This window comes from Enhydra lutris, unplaced genomic scaffold (assembly GCF_002288905.1).
Source record: "Enhydra lutris kenyoni isolate GAN:26980312 unplaced genomic scaffold, ASM228890v2 scaffoldscaffold6, whole genome shotgun sequence".
In the NCBI taxonomy this organism is placed as follows: domain Eukaryota; kingdom Metazoa; phylum Chordata; class Mammalia; order Carnivora; family Mustelidae; genus Enhydra; species Enhydra lutris.
The window spans coordinates 34,741,599-34,761,556 of NW_019154090.1; the positions used below are offsets into that span (position 1 = coordinate 34,741,599).

Here is a 19,958-nt window from a genome sequence, read left to right on the forward strand (position 1 = left end):
CGTTTACTCCAGATTAAGCTGCCTCAACTTACATGAAGAAAAATGTGAGAGGTGTATCTTCCGAGCCACATGTCTACTAGCTGTTCTTTCTTCCCCCAGGCCTCATATCAAGCGATGGGTTTTGCAGATACCTGATGTCAGATGAAAATGCCCCAGTCTTCCTGGATCGTTTAGAACTTTACCAAGAAATGGACCATCCTCTGGCCCACTACTTCATCAGTTCTTCCCATAACACCTATCTCACGGGCCGACAGTTTGGTGGGAAATCTTCAGTAGAAATGTACAGACAGGTTCTCCTGGCTGGTTGCAGGTCAGAAACTCAGGACAGTTCCTTTTTTTTTTTTTTTTTTTTAATATGATGTCCTTCAATTTAAGATTTTTCTCTAAAAAAGTAGGAGGTAGTATTCCAAATGAAAGGACATTTTTTCCTTCTCTTTAATTGATTATGCTGGTCATGTAACCTTGAAAAAGAACAGATAATCTTTGCTCCAGAAAGTTCTAGAATCCTATGGGCCAAAAGATAGTTTTTACTATAAGTTTTTTAATATCCCCCCTCAAATAAGTAAACAAATATTCCCCCCCCTCAAAATTGCAAAAAAAATTTTCAAGAAGTCATGTTAAGTTTCTTACTGGTCTGAAGCATTTGCAAATTTAGCTCTACTTAATGTTAGAAGTCTTAAAATGTCATTCTCTGAGAATGAAGATTATTGAAAATGATTTTCCTTCTGTGGAAATTGGCAAATATTTGAAGTTTAAAATATGGAAAAATGCTGAAAGTGAAAAATAAGAAATGTAGTTACATTATGATATTTTTTCTTGGTTATTAATAGCCGTACCTTATTTTTAATAACTCACTATATTTTGTGGATGGGGAGACTCTAAGGAAATAACATCACTACGGCTTCCTCTGAATACTTGACACAATGAGAACATTTTCTTTTATGGCCAAAGTAACATCATTTCACCTAACAAAATTTTTCAAAACTGTTCTTTAGCATCATCTAAAACCCAGCCCACATTCAGATGTTCCCAGTTGTCCCCAAATTGTCCTTCATTGTGGATTTGTCATGACTAGAATTTCATCCAGAATCTCACTGGTGGTTGTATCTCCAAAGTCTGACTTCATCTCTGACAGTCCCTTTTTCATGACAGCAACGTGATAAAGAATATAATGTGATTTTAACCTGCATACTCCATGCAATAATCATGTTACTTAACTCATCCCATGTTATGCTTCTATAAGAAAACAACTTATTTTGATGTCTCTCCTTTTAATTTGCACACACACTCAGTATTTTATTGTAAGGGCTCAGTCTTGTAATTTCACTGTGTGCCTAGATGCGTTGAACTTGACTGTTGGGATGGAAAAGGTGAAGACCAAGAACCGATAATAACTCATGGAAAAGCAATGTGTACAGATATCCTTTTTAAGGTAAGTTTCAAAATAGTCATAGTCTCTTCCAGACTATCGTAGAGATAGATGAAGTGGAGAAAACAAATTATTCATTTTCTCAAGTGTTTTACCTTCGTATTCCTTTCCTCCAGCTTTGAAGAGAAAGTCAAGAAAAATGTTTTCTCCACTTCATAGCACCTTCCTTTTCTGACTTTGCTGCTTTCAGATGGTGACAGCACCATATAATGAGGCTTCTTCTGTCAGAATCCCCCGACTCTAACTACTTTTAAAAAGTCTGGTTTTCTTGCTTATTTTGCATTATTTCTGAAGAACGTCAAAATGGCATAAGAAGATAAATAGAATACAGAAAATAAAATAGATTATAAATAGTGCCTATCAGAGCAAGAAGCTACTTTGACTAGGTTAAAGTTGATGAATCCTCAATATCAAGTCTATAAACTTCCAAGCCATGCCACAGACGGGTTCCAAACTGTCTAGAATTCATGGCGAGGAGAGAAACATGATGATTCACAAGCTTTGCAAAATAGAACCTGGCCCATTGGTCCAAAGAAGCGTAGTTGTTCCCAGTCCTGATGCCAGAAAGAAGGCTTTTCCCCAAGGACCCTCAAAGAGAGGCATCTACAGTTTTACAAACAGGCATTTCAGTAATGGCCTTTTGGTGATCTCTGTGTACGGTTGGAAGGTTAGTTTCTTACAGCATTCCACAATATGCTCCAGTGATAGCCTGCCAAAAGACAAGTAAAAAAAAATGCAATTCTGTGGTTGGCCACTGTTCAGGTACATCTGTATCTGTCAGTTGCATGCAATTTGGGATGGTTATTGCAACATCTGGAGCAATGGTTCTCAACCCTGCCTGCATGTGGGAAATCACCAGAGGTATTTGTAAGAAAAGATGCCTGGGCCCTATACCTATGACACTCCATGCATACCATTTCTCTTAGCCAGATGTTGGTGAATTTGAGCAGCAGCAAATTCAGGGTTATGTTCCCTGAGAAGGAATTGCACTGCCTGAGAAATACCAAGAATGTATTCCAGTAGGAAGCCATGAATTTGCACAGCCAACTAAACTGACAGAAAGGGTTGTCCGCTTTAGAGAATTATGGGGCCTAATATAGAAGCTTAGCTGAAAAGAAGGCTATTTCTTCTCAGCTTGGAGGTGAGCAAAGGAGAACCCCGGGGCAGAGCCAAAATTTTCCTCAAGGAGTAATTCTTGGTCAACTCAAGTTGGCAAGCAAGGTCACAGAAGTTTTCACCTAAAGAAACTTGAAGCAAGAATAATTAAAGGACCACCTTAGGCATAAGGATGCTCCCGAAAACACTCCATGATTCTCTAACCCAAGGCATTAGATGGGTTTCAAAGGGACTAGCCTAGATTACTATTGTATAATTTTTAACAATATAACTGAATGGTGGGATTTTCCCTGTGGTTAGCAATAAGCCAGTAAGAATTTGGGGATTTTTACCAAGTATGATGCTGTGGTTGTAGAAACATTGGTTTGAAACCACGCTTTCTAAAGCTAAGCCAAGAGCAAGGCCAGCCGTCTGTGGGAAGGATATGCTCAGCTTGTTCAAAGGGGGTTTCAGATGACTGAGCTTCCAGTTCAGAAAGGGGCAGCTGTAATACCACCTGTCTCACCTCACACGTTGCTTGATCAAGGAGAACAGCCTCCCTCGTCACCTGCCCCCTCCCCCCACCGCCATTTTCATCAGGCTAATCAGAAACAAGGGATGTTGCGAATGTCACAGGAATCTTCATCGAATTAATGAAACGTAGCCAAAACCCCACCTGCTCTTCAGCAAGAAAGATGAGCTCTGAACCTGTCTTGCCAGGTAATCGAGCAAGGAGCCAGCATGCCCTTGAGACAAAATTCCTTGTCAGTTAATAGCATCATAATTTTGGAGCAGTCCACGGTAGCTTTGGAAAAAAAATTGTCATTAACCATTAGCTGTGCTTGGGTCTAACCGCAAGGGGGCTCTCCCTGTGCCGGTATCAAGGTGAATGGGCTCTCCAGGTCTTAATTGCCAGAACGGACTTTCTGAAAAGCCAAAACTAATAGTCTCTGAATGGGTTCAGGTGCCTTAATTTGTTTTTTGGCTCTTCTCTCTCATTAACACTTTTTATCTTTAAAGGATGTTATTCAAGCCATCAAGGAAACCGCATTTGTCACATCCGAATATCCTGTAATTCTCTCCTTTGAAAATCACTGCAGGTATAACAACGGGTTCTATTTGAAATATCTACCACCCGATTCCCACTGCTGCTCTACATCTTTTTAAAGAGCTGAATGGTTTGGGGGTAGTGGTAAGGACACTTGGTCTTATGCAAAAAAAAAAAAGAAAAAAGAAAAGCCTCAAACCAGTACCACCAGTACCACCACCCCAAACTCAAAAAGAAAGGAAAATACAAAGGGGAAAAAACAAGTCATCTTGCTGTGTTTTAGAGATGCTCCCTCTAAATGGTGAGCGATCAGGACACCTTGTTCAAAGTTCCGCTGAGCTGGAAGATGTGGCAGTGGATTGGAAAGCAGACTTGATGAACTTGAAAGCCATTTTTTATTCTGCCTACCAGCTCTTATTTTGGGGGGGGGGGGGTTAGGATCTGCTTTTGAAACCATTCCAGTTAAAGTCTCTGGCATGTAACTGAGTGTCTCACTTAGCATCAAGAGCACAAGTATGGATTTTGCAGAGTGGGAGTTTTGAATCACCTAGGAATGGATGTTTCTTGTTCTTAGACACATAATGGATGTTTGAATTTATGAATGCCAGTTCTCTCTCTCTCTCCAGCAAATATCAGCAGTACAAGATGTCCAAATATTGCGAAGATCTATTTGGGGATCTCCTGTTGAAACAAGCACTTGAATCACATCCAGTATGTATTTTTAGCAAACCATATTTCTAACCTGAATGGATTTGTTTTGAAATTCATTTCTAAAGGGTCAAGTAGTGCTAGAGGACTAAAGATCTTAGTATTTATTTAAATTCATTGGTATGGAAAGCTTTCGTGCTTTGGACAGATGTGTAGAGAGAGACATAAAGTAAACATCTGGTTCAGTTTAATTTAAAGGGTCTCAAGGCCTTTATGGTTTTTGAGATCTCTGTCCTAAAGTTTCACAAAATGCCCACTGGCCAAGGGTCTATGCTCAGCATTTGTTCTCAACTTGGTTGCCTGATAGAACCATCTAGAAGGACTATTAAAAATACCTTTGCCAGGGCCTTACTCAGAGATTTTGAACTGGTCTGGGGTAAGGCCTGATCATGATGTTTTTTAAAAAAACCCTCCAGGTGAATAAAATGTGCACATAGGGTTCAGCACCCATAGGACCCCACTGCTGTAAGAAGTCCCCTAAATTGAAATCAAAAGAGTCTGACGTTCAAGCTCCCAACTCCAAAACAGATAATCGGGCGGAGGTGGAGGGATGGAGGAACTACCTGGGTAGTTCAGTCGGTTGAGTGTCTGACTCTTGGTTTTAGCTCAGGTCATGATCTCGGGGTCCTGAGATTGAGCCCCAGGTCAGCCTCCATGCTCAGTGCAGTCTGCTTGAGAGATTTTTTTCCCGTCCCTCTCCCTTCCCCTCTGCTCCTCCCCCCATTCGTGTGTTTGCCTGCACACGTGCTCACTCACTCTCTCTCTGTGTCTCTCAAAGAAATACAATAAAATCTTAAACAACAACAACTAACAAACACTTGGAAAATGGTATACTTAAAACTTTTGAGCTTCATTTTTACACCTGTAACTTGATTCATAAAACAAAGATTGGGGCACCTGGGTGGCTCAGTGGGTTAAAGCCTCTGCCTTTGGCTCAGGTCATGATCACAGGGTCCTGGGATCGAGCATCGCGCTCTCTGCTCAGCAGGGAGCCTGCTTCCTCCTCTCTGTCTGCCTGCCTCTCTGCCTACTTGTGATCTCTGTCAAATAAATAAATAAAATCTTTAAAAAATAAACAAAGAACCTTTAACCTATGGCCCACAGATAGGCTTTGTGAGGTCTATGACCTCATTCTAATTGCATACAACTTTTTTTAGTGTATAATTATTCCACAGAGTTCATCACATTTTGCAAGGATCCATAACCTCAAAGTGGTGAAGGTCCACTGTCCCAAGATGTTATGAATAGGAAGAGAGCTAACGGGATTAAGTGTAAAGTACTCTGCAGTATTTAAAAACAAACAAACAAACAAAAAACCTGGAAAAAAAAATGCCTAGGACAGGAGGATATTTGCATCCTTTGCACCCACCCCCTGATTATCCTCAGCCTGTGGACAGACGCCATGCTGCGGGCTCCCTGCTCCTGTCCGTGCAGCACTCTCTATCTTCCCTGTACACTGGCCTGCTTATGGCTGCCAGTGCCTGTGGCTTTTCAAGTGAGGTGGGGTGCTCTGGTCACCAGAGCGGGCTCTGCCCATATGGGAAGGAAAGGCCAGAAGGGCCGCAGAGCTCACATCCCTCCCCCACAGTCCCCTCACGCAGCAGGAGGGACAGCTCCAGAGCTTGGGATCTGCCAAGGCTGCCAGGCTCCCCAGCAGGACCACACGCCTGCTCCCCTCAGTGATAACTCACCTGATAACACCCCATTGGGGTTGGCTACTTACCGCCTTTTTCTCACTTTCCTAACCCCCACCCTCCGGTTGGACATTCTTGCGGCTGCCTCCCAAAGAGACTTTGGGTCTGTTCACATCCTTTTCTCAGAGACTGATTCTGAGGGAACCCAAACTAAGAAACAGCCTGGATTTTTATTAATTTTATTTTGTTTTACCTAGACCTTCTGTTTACTTTTCTGACTGGGCTAAGGTGCTTGTTCCTTGGAAAGACCACTGTGTTCTTTGCAGAGTGATATGCACATACGTGGAAAATGTTGTGGGGAGCGTATGTGAATACACATGGGAGCGGGACCTCCCTGAAGTGAAAAGCTTTCAGTCTTGAGGAGGGCCAGGGGGGAGACACAGAACACAGGTAAAATTAGAGCTACAGAGGAGGATGGCCTGTGACATATTGAACACTAGAGATACCCAGGTTCAAGAGAGATCCCTGGGGAATGGACCGGTTACAGCAGGCTTTGGAAGGAAGCAGAATTTTGGCAAAGAGCCTTGTTTGGGGCAACACAGACACAGGAGTGCATAGTGCTTTGCATGTAATAAGTAGCATAGAGATTACTTTTGAAAAAATGAGTGGATGCATGGAAAAGACAGGTGGATGGAGGGGTGGGTGGGTGATTATGTGGATGCATGAGAGAATGGGGAAGGGGTGACTAGATATGGCGCAGTTGTATGGGTCGGAGGTGATAGAAAAAAGGACACTGCCTTTGCAGCCATAAATCCAGGCAAATGAAATCACAATAGAGGTCAGGTTTTGGTAACTGACCACTCCCTTCTTGATTCTCTTACTGAACCCACAAAACCATAATCCCAAGTATTGGGGTTACATCAGCCTACTGAGTAAACAGGCTTCCTAATACAACCTAACATTTAAGGGGATCAAGGGAGCCCTCGACTTCTGCCCGGGAAAGCCGTTGTGACCCCCACCATCTCAATCACTCCTTGTACTTTACCCGATACATAAAAGGAGCAAGATCGGAAGTTGAGCATGAGCCCCTCGCCCAGCAGCACTCCAGGTCAGACCTAGCTCCTGCTGGGGAAGGTGGAGTGGCTCTGCACAGCTCTGGGAGACTGTGGATGTCAAGTCTGCAGTCTAAGGCAGAGTTTCCTGCAGTAGGTGATAGACGTTGGGGAATGAAAACATAAAACTGTGCTGACTGCCATCTAGTGGATGTTGGGCTGTATAACAGGCCTCCGTGCTCACACTGGGCTGGGAATGAGACTGAAGAAGCACATCATTAATTCAGCCTTTTCTGTTTTTCTCTAGCTTGAACCAGGCAGGCCCTTACCATCCCCCAATGACCTCAAAAGAAAAATACTCATCAAAAATAAGCGGCTGAAACCTGAGGTTGAAAAAAGTAAGTCAAAGACACACCAATGATAAAGCATGCACACATTGTGTGTTTGGACAGTTCAGCTGTCTAAAATGAAATCTATTTTAAAACCACTGATTTGGGGGAGGAAGGGAGCATAACAGTGTTGCATATACTTTTCAGAGCAAAGTGGCCACACTGACATTTAAGTGTAGGTTCCTGCAGTGGGAAAAGCATATTCATATATTCATAAGATGCAGGATTTAGAATGATCCCGAGGCAAAATGAGAAGAAAGTGAAAGAGGCATTTTAGAATTTACCAAGATAGAAGGAACTCCTTTTTTTTTTTTTTTTTTTTTTTCAGTTAATATGCTTTAAAGTCCTCTTAAAAGCTTTCCCTTTACAGTTTGCCTCTGTGAGATACACATATCTTGGGGTCCTAGGTGAATGTGAGAATGCATGAATGTGTGTATGTGTGGCGAGAGAGAAGTGATTTTATATAGATATTTCCCCTGTATTTTCCCTAGAGATTTTCTTTGAAAATATTTTCTTTCGGCTAGTCTCTTAATTCAGTGAATTGGTAACGTGAAATATGGGGATGATTGCATTGTGTTTTTACCCTAAGTATTCTAAGTTTTTTTTTTAATTTAAATTCAATTAATTAACATATAGTATATTATTAGTTTCAGAAGTAAAGTTCAGGTACACATCAGTCTTATATAACACCCAGGTGTTTATTATATCACATAACCTCCTTAATGTCCATCACACAGTTACTCCACACCCCCAAACTCTTCCCCTCCAGCAACCCTCAGTTTAATTCCTATGATTAAGAGTCTCTTATGGTTTGTCTCCCTTTCTGGCTTCATCTTGTTTTATTTTTCCCTTCCTTCCCCTATGCTCCTCTGTTTTGTTTCTTAAATTGCACATATCAGTGAGATCATATAATAGTTGCCTTTCTCTGTCTGATTTCACTTAGCATAATACACTCTATTTCCATGCACATCATGCAAATGGCAAGATTTCTTTTTTTGATGGCTGAGTAGTATTCCATTGTGTGTGTGTATACACATATATATGTGTATATATGTACTGTATCTATATCTAAGTTTTAAATTATAGTAATTATTATTACAAAAGTAATACCATGAGAAAATGAAAACAACAAAGAAAAATATAAGAACATAATAAAATAGCACTGAGTTATGTATTTTACACATAGATACATGTACTACAGCTACATGTTTAGACATACCTTTCTTATAAAACTGGGATCAGTCTAAATATGCTGATTTTGGGGGGGAGCCTGGGTGACTCAATGGGTTAAAGCCTCTGCCTTTGGCGCAGGTCATGATCTCAGGGTCCTGGGATCGAACCCTACATTGGGCTCTCTGCTCAGCGGGGAGCCTGCTTACACCCCTCTCTTACCTGCTGCTCTGCCTACTTGTGAGCTCTGTCTCTGTCAAATAAATACATAAAATCTTTCAAAAATATGCTGTTTTTTTTTATCTTTAATAAAACCAATTAAGTATACTTACATTCCTACTAATGTTACTACATACTAACTTGACTTCTGATGTGTGAAACACTCCATAGAATTTGTTGTGTGGGATAAGCTACCGTTTAACCAGTCCCAAGTCGATGGCTTTTCATTACTATAAAAACAACAATGATAAACCTAAGTCAATGTTCGTTTTGTCCGATTTGCACAGCTTCTCCTTGAAATCAGTTGGTGCAATTCACGTTGGTTGGCCAAGACATGTACGCATTTTTGTATTGTGATGCATCTTGTTATACTTTCTTTCAGAAAAAGTGTACCAACTTACAGTATCCCCACAATACACGAGAATGCCTGTTTCCCAGTGATACTCTTACTGCTGGCTCTTGGCCAGCTTGTACGTATGTGTGTCCGATGGGTCGAAGGAGAACGAGACTCTAGTTTTTTGATAGTAATGTTCTTAGTAACTCGTTTCTTGATAATATCATTATTTATAACGTGCTTCTACGTGTTTTTCCATTTTCAAAATTATTTGTCTTACTGACGTATAAGGGCTTTTTATATGTGAGAATAATAATCTCGGGTCTGTCGGTCACAGATATTTTTTCCCTGAAGTTGTATCACTCTTCGGTGTGCCTGTCTCTTTTCTGTCACTTAACATCATTGTTCTCGAAACTGTGGGCCTTTGGCACCAAGACTTAAATCCTTCTCAGTGACTGAAGCTTCCTCTCAATTTAGGACCAGAACTTTGGGCATTTCACCGACGTCCCATAGTCCTTCATCAAATGTTGATGAAGGTTGCACATCCCAAGAGAAGTCTGACCAGCAGATCTGGGTGAGACAGTGACCTTAGGAATGTAACCACGAGGGACTTAGACTATACATTCCCTTCTTGGTGTTGATCTTAGGACTCAGGCTTTGCAAGTCATCTGGCATCTGTCACCATCTCCTTCCTATTTGTTTTGAATAACAGAACAGCTCGAGGCTTTGAAAAGCATGATGGAAGCTGGAGAATCTGCTGCCCCGGTTAGTATCCTAGAGGATGATAATGAAGAGGAAATAGAAAGTGGTGAGTCAGTTTTTTTCTAATTTATGTTTCACAAAAATATATTTTTTTAGAAGTTTATTTATTTATTTTTAAGTACTCTCTACACCCAACATGGGCCTTGAACTCACAACCCCGAAATCAAGGGTCACATGCTCTCCAACGGAGCTAGCCAGGTGCTCACAAAAATAATTTTTAAAATAAGAAAAACATGAGTTTGTCTCCATGGGTCCTTTTACATAATGTGATGGCTTAAGTCTAATTAGTCAAGTGTGTACTCATGCACCAAACTTTCATATTTTGGTATTTTTTGATATTTTCCCAAATGTTCCTTTCAGTTTACATGGGCACTAGATTTTTGTGGCTTAGTCATCTCCCTTCCTGTTGTGCAATCAGCTGCTCATCCGAAATTCAGAGCCAGAGAATCCTTGCTATAGAAGGCAAGGGGTTGGAATAAAAAGAACATTTTGTAATCCTTTCTATAAACAAAAACATAAACTTCAGCGTTGTTAATGATGTTAGTAGTAAGGCAAGTTACCACGAAAGGAACACAAATAGGGACCCTCAGGGAAATGATGGGTTTGTGCGCACACATGAAATGAACTGGAAATTCAAAGCCAGTATTAAAATTTCCAGTTAATATTCTTTCAAATAACCAGCTCACCAGAATTACCAAGACAGGCAGGTGATTTTAGCAAAGGTAGCCTTGCTTAAAAAATCAGAATATTTGCTACTATCCTCTACATTACTTGGGCCATATAGCCACAGCCATAATGATTGGCTTTAAATGGACCTTTTGAAAGGTCTGGAATGTTTTAGAAAATTCTTTCTCCATTATGTGGTATGAAAATTGATTAGCAAAATTGTGTGTCTACTGGTTGGACTGTTGTCTTGTATTTACGTCATGGTTGGGGCTACACAATGTAGAAACACTTGGAGAAACTCTCTCCACTTATTATATGAAAATCTGAAATATACGAGTAGATTTTAGGAAGGTTTGCTACTATAGGTGAAAACCTGAAAGTCGTGAGAATTAACTAATCTCAGTAAAAAAGAGAGCTTTATAAAGATGGCTCACCATGAAACAGACTTCACCGGGACGGTGTGTGTTGTGTGTCCAAACCAGGGGTTCAGCCCCACTCCCAGAGAACGCAAATACTGACTGACTTTCATATATTGTACATGGCAATGAGTGTCCAAGAAGGCAGAGATACCTGGAATTATTTAATTGGTGACTGTTATAATTTTCTATTACTAGGTAACAAACCGCCTCAAAATCTAGAGGCTTTAAATAACACATTATTACTTTCTCCCATAGTTCTGTGGGGACATCTGGGCTCACACTGATGATTTTCCCTTAAGCTTCTCATGCATTTGCAGGCAGATGACATCCAGAGCTGGAGTCATCTGACGGTTCAGTTGGGCCAGATGTCCCAGATGGCCCACTCCTGTGGCTGGCATTTGTTGTGGGGAGCTCAGCAGGGTTGAGGACCAGAACTCCTCCCTTTGTCCTTTCCATGTGGCTTGGGCTTCTCACAGCATGGTGGCCAAGGTTCTAGATGGCACACCGTGAAAGCCAGTTTTCCAAGAGGCAGAATACGAAAGCTTCTAAACTACTTTAAGAACGATGCCCAGAACTGGCCCATCATCATTGCCTGTATATTTCATTCATCAAAGCAAAATTAAGGCCCACCCAGCTTCGAGGGGGTGGGTGAGGGGCAAGATCACATTCTAGAAGTGCATGTAGGAGAGCAGGTATTCTTGGAGCTGTGTTTGGAAAATGCTGTCAACCATGCTGCCCTATTATTTCACGTTTTGGTTTTTTTGTGGGTTTTTTTTTTGGCAAATAATAAACCTGAACATGATTTCAGAATAAAATCCTGAAAAGAATATTATTTGAAAAGGTCAATAAAATACTTCTAAAATTTGAAAAGATGCATATTATGTAAAATCAGTTCCTTAACTTTAGGTTAAGTTTTACAGATGGTAGTCGAAAACATTTTAGACATTACTAGATCCTACAATCCAGTAAAACAAACTGCAGAATACTGGACTAAATTAACAAGGAAAATAATAGTAATATGAATTGCAACCGCTGTTGATGTACTAACTGTGAAGGAAGCAGTTTACATCACCATGTAATCTTTCTATGGCCCAATGAAACAGGTATCATTACATTCATTTTTCAGGTAAAGGAAGTGGAAGTCTGAGAGGTAAACATAGTCTGCATATGCCCCCACAGCTGGTGAACAGTGGCACTAAGAGTCAATCCCAGAATTGCCTGACTCCAGGTTCAGGAGCTTTCGTGCCTTACGATACTGCCCATCTAATATACAGGAATACGAAGAGAAAACAAATATGCAAAATTGTTGTTAAAAATATCTTTTAGAAAAAAAATGTAACTGATGAAAGTCAATGATGTAAAATTTCTTGAACACACACTAATCAAAGATGAGGGTCAATGTGATTCCATTTATCATCCTTAAGGGTACTTCCCACCTTTTATGTGTATGCTCATTATTCCTACAAAATATTTGGCTCTGGTGGCTCCGTGTTGTTCAGGGTGGACAGAAATAATCATGTGGGATGGCATACATGAAGAAAATTAGCTGAGAGGACAAAATCATCCACTTGAATTTCTGTTTAAGGGTATACAGGTTTCTGCTATACCAGTTACATATTCTTAGGTTCCTTCGATGATGCCTGGCTTAATTCTGGTCGACCAGTTGGCTCTAATTACCCCTGTGTCACCGTATGATCCTACTATACATGAATGACAAGAGTCTCTAATTTAAATACTTCAGCACAGTAGGTAAGAGGAAACCAAGCATAACTTGAAAGATTAGCCCTGCCTAGAGGCTGTAGAAAACAGAAAAGGCCCTTAGTCAATGAAAGCATGTGCCCATTCCTTAGGCAGGATTTAGATCCCGAAGGACACGTGGCTTCCAGGACTGTGTGACAAGCAGTGGGGAATGCCAAAACTATATGTGGTTGTGGGTGTGTCTCTGCACCGTTGCACAATCAAGGAATGGCAGCATCCATTCATACAACTCTTCCTCTTTTTAAAAGAGTATTTATTTATTTGAGAGGGAGCACACACTCGAGAGAGCGTGAGAGAGAGGTGGGGGAACAGAGGGAGAGGGACGAGCAGACTCCATGTTGAGTGTGGACCCCAATACAGGGCTCCATCTCAGGACCCCAAGATCGGGACCTGAACCCAACCCAGAGTCAGACACTTAACCGACTGAGCCACCCAGACACTCCCTTTTTTAAAGTCAAGTCTCTACTACTTGTATGGGACACGTTCCTTGACTTCAAGTAGTTTATATCTGGCTGGCCAGGTTAGACTAAAAGATATATGAACTGGAAATTTACTAGTAATGGTGGGAAGTTTCAAAATCTCGGTTACAGACTGTAGATCATGCAAACTCAGTGTCATGTTAAGAGCATTGTGCTAAGAATCCAGGGAAATCTAGGTCCATATCTTCCTCTGTGACCTTGGATTTGTAAATCATATCTCTGGATCGATTTCCTGATCTATAAAGTAGACACACTGGGCTAGATTTTTTAAAGACCTATTCCAGCTCCTTAATTCCTTTTTTTCCTGCCAAAGGCCTATATGAGCTACTTTTTTTTTTTTTCTTTTTGTAATCATCTACTTCCACTCATCCACCCATCAGAATACCAGTTTCAGAACAGGAGGGTGTCTGTCTATCTTGCCTCACTTTTTTTTTCCATGTCTGGAATAACACTTTGCAAAAAGCAATCCCTCAAGAAATTCCAGATCTAAGACACCATCAGTTGAAAGACAACATTATTTTATAATGACTAGGAAAGAAAGCTGCTTCCAAGTAATTGTAAAACAGCATCGATTAGAAGAACACGTTACAACATCAGAAATATTACTATGTGGAAAAAATGCATCTTAGAAGTGATGAAATCTTATTCTTGAGTTGTTTACACATTTTAAACATGCTCAAAACACACACACTCACACACACAACACCACTTCTTACGGGTCTGCTTCCCGCTGTCAGGAGTCCATACTCAGAAATTATTTCACTGTTTTTTCCAGTAGGGGTCCCTCAAGCCCTGTGTTGTGACAGTGTGGATTTATGTTGGCCTTGACCGGAGGCCTGTGGGTTTCTCCTGATCCTGACAAGTTTTTAGGCAAATTCCTAACCTGGGAGTTTTTTGCAGAATGAGGAATCATGGGAATCCAGATCTCACACCAACATGTGTCATTTTCTAGTGGATATCTTTTTTCCACTGACAGCCTTGGGAGGATACCAGCCTCAGGAAGATGCCACAGTTCTTGTCACTTTCTGGACTGGACTGGTGCTTCCATACCTCCTTTCACAGCCTGGGCCATGCTCCCGGGCCATCGGCTTTATCTAGCTCCCATTTCCAGCCTCTCAGTTAGCATGAGCCCTAGGAATGATTCTAGAGTCTCTGAAACCTACGCCAGGGTTCACAGGTGGTGTACAGGTGCAGTCTAGTCTTTCCAAGCTCTTTCTCTTTTATGTCTCACCACTCCTGGCCACAAGTCACTATACCCATAACGTTCACATACACATTAATCTCTTTTTAATAATGATCGAGTGTATTTTCCTCTTCTTATACCTTCCTTGTGTTTTCCCTAAGTGCCAGGGAAGATCCTAACACCCTTTGAAAGTCACAGCTGTTCCTGAGTACTTGAGGCTTTAATTTTTACAGTGAGTATACTGGGATGGAAATCAGTACTCACTTAAGAGAAATGCATTAAGCAACACGCGTGTCCAACATCATGCTAGACGGGCAAGAAATAACAGCTAACAAGATGTGCTCCTTGAACTTGAGAGCTAGTGAGAATTTTACTTGAAAAAAATTTGCCTGTTTAAATGTTCCCATCTTCATTTAGCTTCCTTCTTCCCCTCCACCCAAGATTCTGAAGATCTGACTGATGGGCAGTAATTAGGTTTCATGGATTTTCCTTTTGTCTTGCACACAGCTGACCAAGAGGAGGAAGCTCACCCCGAATACAAATTTGGAAACGAACTTTCTGCTGATGACTTGGGCCACAAGGAGGCTGTTGCAAATAGTGTCAAGAAGGTCAGAGTCTCATTATTCCTTTTTTTTTTCCCAAGACTGTCAATAAGAGGTAGTAGCTAATAGCTATGAAATTTTAAAAATGTGACAACCACATGAAAATAAAGTAGCCTATAATTCCCCCTTCTATGTTGGGTGGCCAGAATCAATATCTTAATGCAAGCTATGGGCAATAAGTTAGAAAGGATATTTGAATGGCTCATTAGCCATCCTCACTGTTGGCCACCACCTATTTCTCCAGTATCCTTTAAGTAGTATCATTTATTGCATTATTTTAGGTGAATAGGGAGACAACAACAGCAGCCTATTGAAGTCCCAATGAAGTCATTGGGAAAATGACCTACCTGATTATCCCAAGCAAGCCCTTGTTAGAAAACTAGTCCTACCAATTAGCTATCTCCTCTCCCTCCTAATGTAGAATAAACATGAACGTATTTCCATCCAGCCAAGAAAAATGGCTGTTATGTACCTACTACATGCCAGGTATAGCCTAGGCTGTAACAACCCTAAAAGGTCAAAACAGGCTTAGTTTCTGCTCTCCTGGAGCTTAGATGATGGAAGTTTATTGGAAACTGATGGAAGTTTGTTGGAAGAGAATAGGAAACAACGACAAACCATCAATTATGTAAATACAATTTGTGATAAGTGCTATTATGAAAGTAAAAATGAGGGCTAAAAGGGAGAATCACGAGGTTGAAGGAATAAGAAAACCAGAACCCAAAGGTAAAGAGGAACCAGCCATGCACAGAAGGAGAGGAAGGGCCCCAGTTATGGGATAACAGCAGCAGAGACACTGAATGGAGCGGGCTGAGTGAGGGGCAGAGGAAACAAGATGAGATCGTACAGACAGGTAAGAGCTAGGTGATGCGTGGGATTCGGAAGCTACTATGAGAGACTCAGATGTTAATTTAAGTGGAATCTGAAGCCCCTAAAAATGTTCAAAGAAGGGAGCAGGGCAGCCTGATAGGGGTTATTGAAAAACTACTACAGTTGCCATATGGAGACTGGTTAGAAGGGAATAAGAGAGAACGCAGGAAAAGTGGTTAGGCCAGGCTGTTGCACTCAGCCAGACCCTGAGGCTTAAACCGCACAGTAGAAACAGGACTGACTGGGTTCAAGGTCAACTGAGGAAACAAAAATGATCCAACTTGCTGATGGACTGAATGTGGGCAAATGAGGGTGAGAGGGGAAGCGAGATGACTCTCTGCGTCTGAGTCTGAGGACCTGTGTGGACAGTGGGGAAGACTGGAAGAGGAAGAACTCAGTGTCTCAAGTGGGACAGGATCTTTGAGGGCTGTGAGATACTCCGGGGCACTGCCACCAAGGCACCCATAGCCTTGACCCCTGATGCTGCTTTCATTTCCTACCTGTGTAACCTCAGGTAAGTTAACTGAAGCTCCCAGTGCCTAAGTTTTCTCCACTACAAGGTGAAGATAGCGCCTACCTCACTGGTCCATTTTGAAGAGTTGATGGGTCTAGAATATGTAAAGAGCTTCCGGTGGTGCCTAGCACATGGGCATTCCCATTAAGGCCTTCATTACTGCTGCTCTGTTATCATTTTCATTTTCACCATTGTGAGCATCGTCATGACCTGTATCTAGAACTAGAAGAACTAGAAGAGAGTTGGGGCTAGAGATAAAACTGGAAGTTCAGGAGATAGGATTTAAAGCCACGGAAATAAGTGAGATGACCTATGGGAAGAGGCAGAGATGGCAGGCCAGAAAAGAGCAGCAAGATATGGCCCGAGAGGTAGGATGGAAATCGATGAGATCAAGGAAGCCAAGAGAACAGGTGGAAGACAAGAAGAGAGGTATTCTCCCCCCAGCTTAATTAAAATATAATTGACACATAGCATTGTGTAAGTTGAAGGGGTATAAGCGATGATTTGATACCTGTATATATTCTGAAATGATTATTTCAGTAAGGTAAGTGAACATCTCCATCGCCTAATAATTACCTGTGTGTGTGTGTGTGTGTGTGTATGTGTGTGTGGTGAGAACATTTAAAATCTGCTCTCTGAGTAACTTTCAAGTATGAAGTAAAATGTTAACTATGAACACCATGCTGTTCGTTAGATCCCCAGAACGTTCTACTCTTTTTTTTTTAATTTTTTTTTAAGATTTTTATTTATTTATTTGACAGAGATTACAAGAAGGCAGAGAGGCAGGCAGAGAGAGAGGAAGGGAAGCAGGCTCCCCGCTGAGCAGAGAGCCCGACGTGGGGCTCGATCCCAGGACTCTGAGATCATGACCTGAGTCAAAGGCAGAGGCTTTAACCCACTGAGCCACCCAGGCGCCCCAGAACGTTCTACTCTTATAACTAGACACGTGTCCCCTTGGACCAACACCTCCCCATTTCTCCCACCTCCTGGACCCTGGCAAAGTGGTTGGTGTTTGACTACTGTTGATTAACTCAGTAAGAACACTCCAGAGTTCCGGTGCTGGCAACATGGAGGTCACTGGTGACCTTGAAAAGAGAAGTTGCAAGGGTGTGGTGAGGGCCACGGAAACAGACAGATGTGAATGAGTAGAGACTATACTTTTGAGAAGTTTTGCTATAAAGGGAAGCAAGGAATAGGCTGGAGATAATGGCAATTAGAGGAGTCAAGGGAGCGTTATTTTTAGAAGGAATGAATCTGGAGTGTGTTTGCAAACTTTTGGAAGTGGGGCCGAAGAGAGGGAAAGCTTAGGCTTGCGAGAGGGAGAGAAGGCATAACTGTCTGTGAGTTCCTGGAGAAGGGGAGAATGGATGGTATTCATGGTGATGTTTTGGGGCAAGGATTCTTAATCATTGAAGACAGTGGCTGAAGGTGTAGGTAGGTGCATCCATTTGGTAGTAGTTGAAATTGGGAGAGTGTTGGAAGAGCAACGCCAAAGGAACACTTTGATTACACCCTCCCTCTTCTGATAGAGAGTATTGCCTCTATTTTGGGACTCTTGGATGCCTACTAAGACTCGGTGCCTACCTTGACGCTCCCTTACCACATAAAGCCTTTATCACTACCCACACATGAGTGTTGAATCAAGTAACCATTCGTGCTTGCCTGCCCTTTACGTATCAGGAGAGGTGGCCACATCAAATGATTTCCTAAACCCCATGACGAAATAATTAATCTACTGTAAGGAAACATCTAAATAGGAAAGACTATCAAGAAGGGAGGGGAGACAGTATTAAGATTTATTTTTCTGGTGTGTAAGTCAAGCTGTTGTATCTTTCCTCCTTATTTTGCTGATGGCTTTATGTCATCAGTAATTTTCCACCTTCACAAATAAAAAGAATAACAGGCTTACCCATATTTATTTAAACATTAACATATATATGGCTGGTAAATTTGGAATTTTGCCCTTTAGAGAAGTAAACAAATTAGTCTTTCTCTAATTTAGGCTTCAGATGACCTTGAACATGAAATCAACAAAAAGGTAAGAAAATAATTTCCTTGTGTAGTTTGCTTTCATTACAGAGTACCAAATGTGCCCCCGTAATATTGAACAGTTTGTACTAAATGTTGTTAACCCTGTCTCCCTCCCACCTCCACCCGTGGAATGTCAGGCTTACTGTTTACCATATTCACATGCTTAATGCATCTCATTGCAAGAGTCTTCAAAAGAAAGAATTATTCACAGTGGTGAAATAAGCAAATCCTGATAAAAATCACAAAACGAAGGCAGGTGAATAAGATGGTTTTCCTGAAAATAAGTGTTTAGTACAGTCAGACACTTAGTTGACATTAGAGATTTCATTTCTATAATAAGAGTGCATAATCGTCGACACATCGAATTTGAAAATAAAAATGACCTAATAGGTCATCAGATGTTCCAGCATACTAGGAAGGTGATCTTGTTTCCGACTACACTGGCATTTTAAAAGATCATTAATTAATCTAATTTAATTTAATTTTACACTGCCTGCATTCTAGGACTTCAATTTGGTGTTCTTTGATACGGACTTTATTATGAATCGAGTTCCATTTTTTATTTCTTTTGTCCTCTTTGACGTTCTTCATGGTAGCACAGTGGTTTCTCTGAGTCCAGGCGAATGGTTTGTTATGGTTGGGAGACTGGTGGCAGGCGCAGACAGAAATTTGCCTTGTAATTTGATTCCCGTTCTTCAGAGTTGGAGAACATCATGTCTGGCTGTCTGTGGGGCCCTATCTTATTTGGAGTGAGACACTATCTTCTTACTGTGTAAAGAGTAAGTTTGGCTAAGACCGATCTCAATCCCCCCCCACCCATCATGTTCATGAACTTCTCTTCTAGAATTTCAGAGGATATTGAGGTCAACAAAGCAGAGGTTAGTGTTTGGTCACTGCCTTGTATTAGCTGAATAGCTGCGACCAAATCGCTTTCATCCCCAAGGCCCCGGTCTTCTCACATGGTCAGTGGGTGGGACTCTCTTCCTTACTCCACATGATTACTAACAGTAATGAAGTTGTGCATGCAGGAATTCAGCCCACTGCCCAACACAGGGTCCTGGTGTTACTTACCATCATTAGATACCCAAGAAAGGAGTCACGCGGCCCCTGCCCTTGTTTGGGTGGATGGGACATATAAAGAAATGACTAAAAATGAAAACAAGTTACATTATTTGATTATTTACCTCAGGCTTTTATTGGTGAAATCAGTTTGAGGATTTAGAATGCTCAGATTGTTAAATCATCAGATAAGATAATCTGACCACTTTTCTCACTAGTCCATGCCGATGACCGGTCCATAGGAATGGACTAAGTAAGTAGTTCATCCGCCTGTATCAGTCGATGCAGGAAATTATGGCACAAAGTGGAAAAACAACTTCCGTGTGTGTCAGAATCCCCTGGAGGGCATATTAAAACATGAATTCTTGGACCTCATCCTCTGAGTTCTCCAATAAAGTGAGTCTTCATCAGGTTTTCAGAGTTAGCTCTCAACAAAATGTGGATCATTTTTGAAGGAATTGTTTTTGTTGTTTATTTTGTTCCAATTTGCCAAGAAATAAACCAAAATAATTTACCTCTATGTAAAATGATGCAATT

General features: G+C 41.3%; 1 protein-coding gene across 3 annotated transcripts in view; it reads left to right on the plus strand.

Moving 5' to 3' along the window:
- LOC111141620 (phospholipase C beta 4) overlaps window positions 1–19,958 on the plus strand; it is a 168,339-nt gene that overhangs the window by 87,354 nt on the left and 61,027 nt on the right. For 2 of the 3 annotated variants that reach the window (XM_022494323.1, XM_022494324.1), the window contains exons 11-17: window positions 100–310; window positions 1,339–1,432; window positions 3,545–3,624; window positions 4,199–4,283; window positions 7,274–7,364; window positions 9,791–9,886; window positions 14,853–14,953. In XM_022494323.1, coding sequence (XP_022350031.1) covers window positions 100–310; window positions 1,339–1,432; window positions 3,545–3,624; window positions 4,199–4,283; window positions 7,274–7,364; window positions 9,791–9,886; window positions 14,853–14,953 — 758 coding nt within the window. Of the gene's footprint in view, window positions 1–99; window positions 311–1,338; window positions 1,433–3,544; window positions 3,625–4,198; window positions 4,284–7,273; window positions 7,365–9,790; window positions 9,887–14,852; window positions 14,954–18,333; window positions 18,370–19,958 lie in introns of all 3 variants that reach the window. The other variant, XM_022494325.1, reaches the window with a different exon arrangement.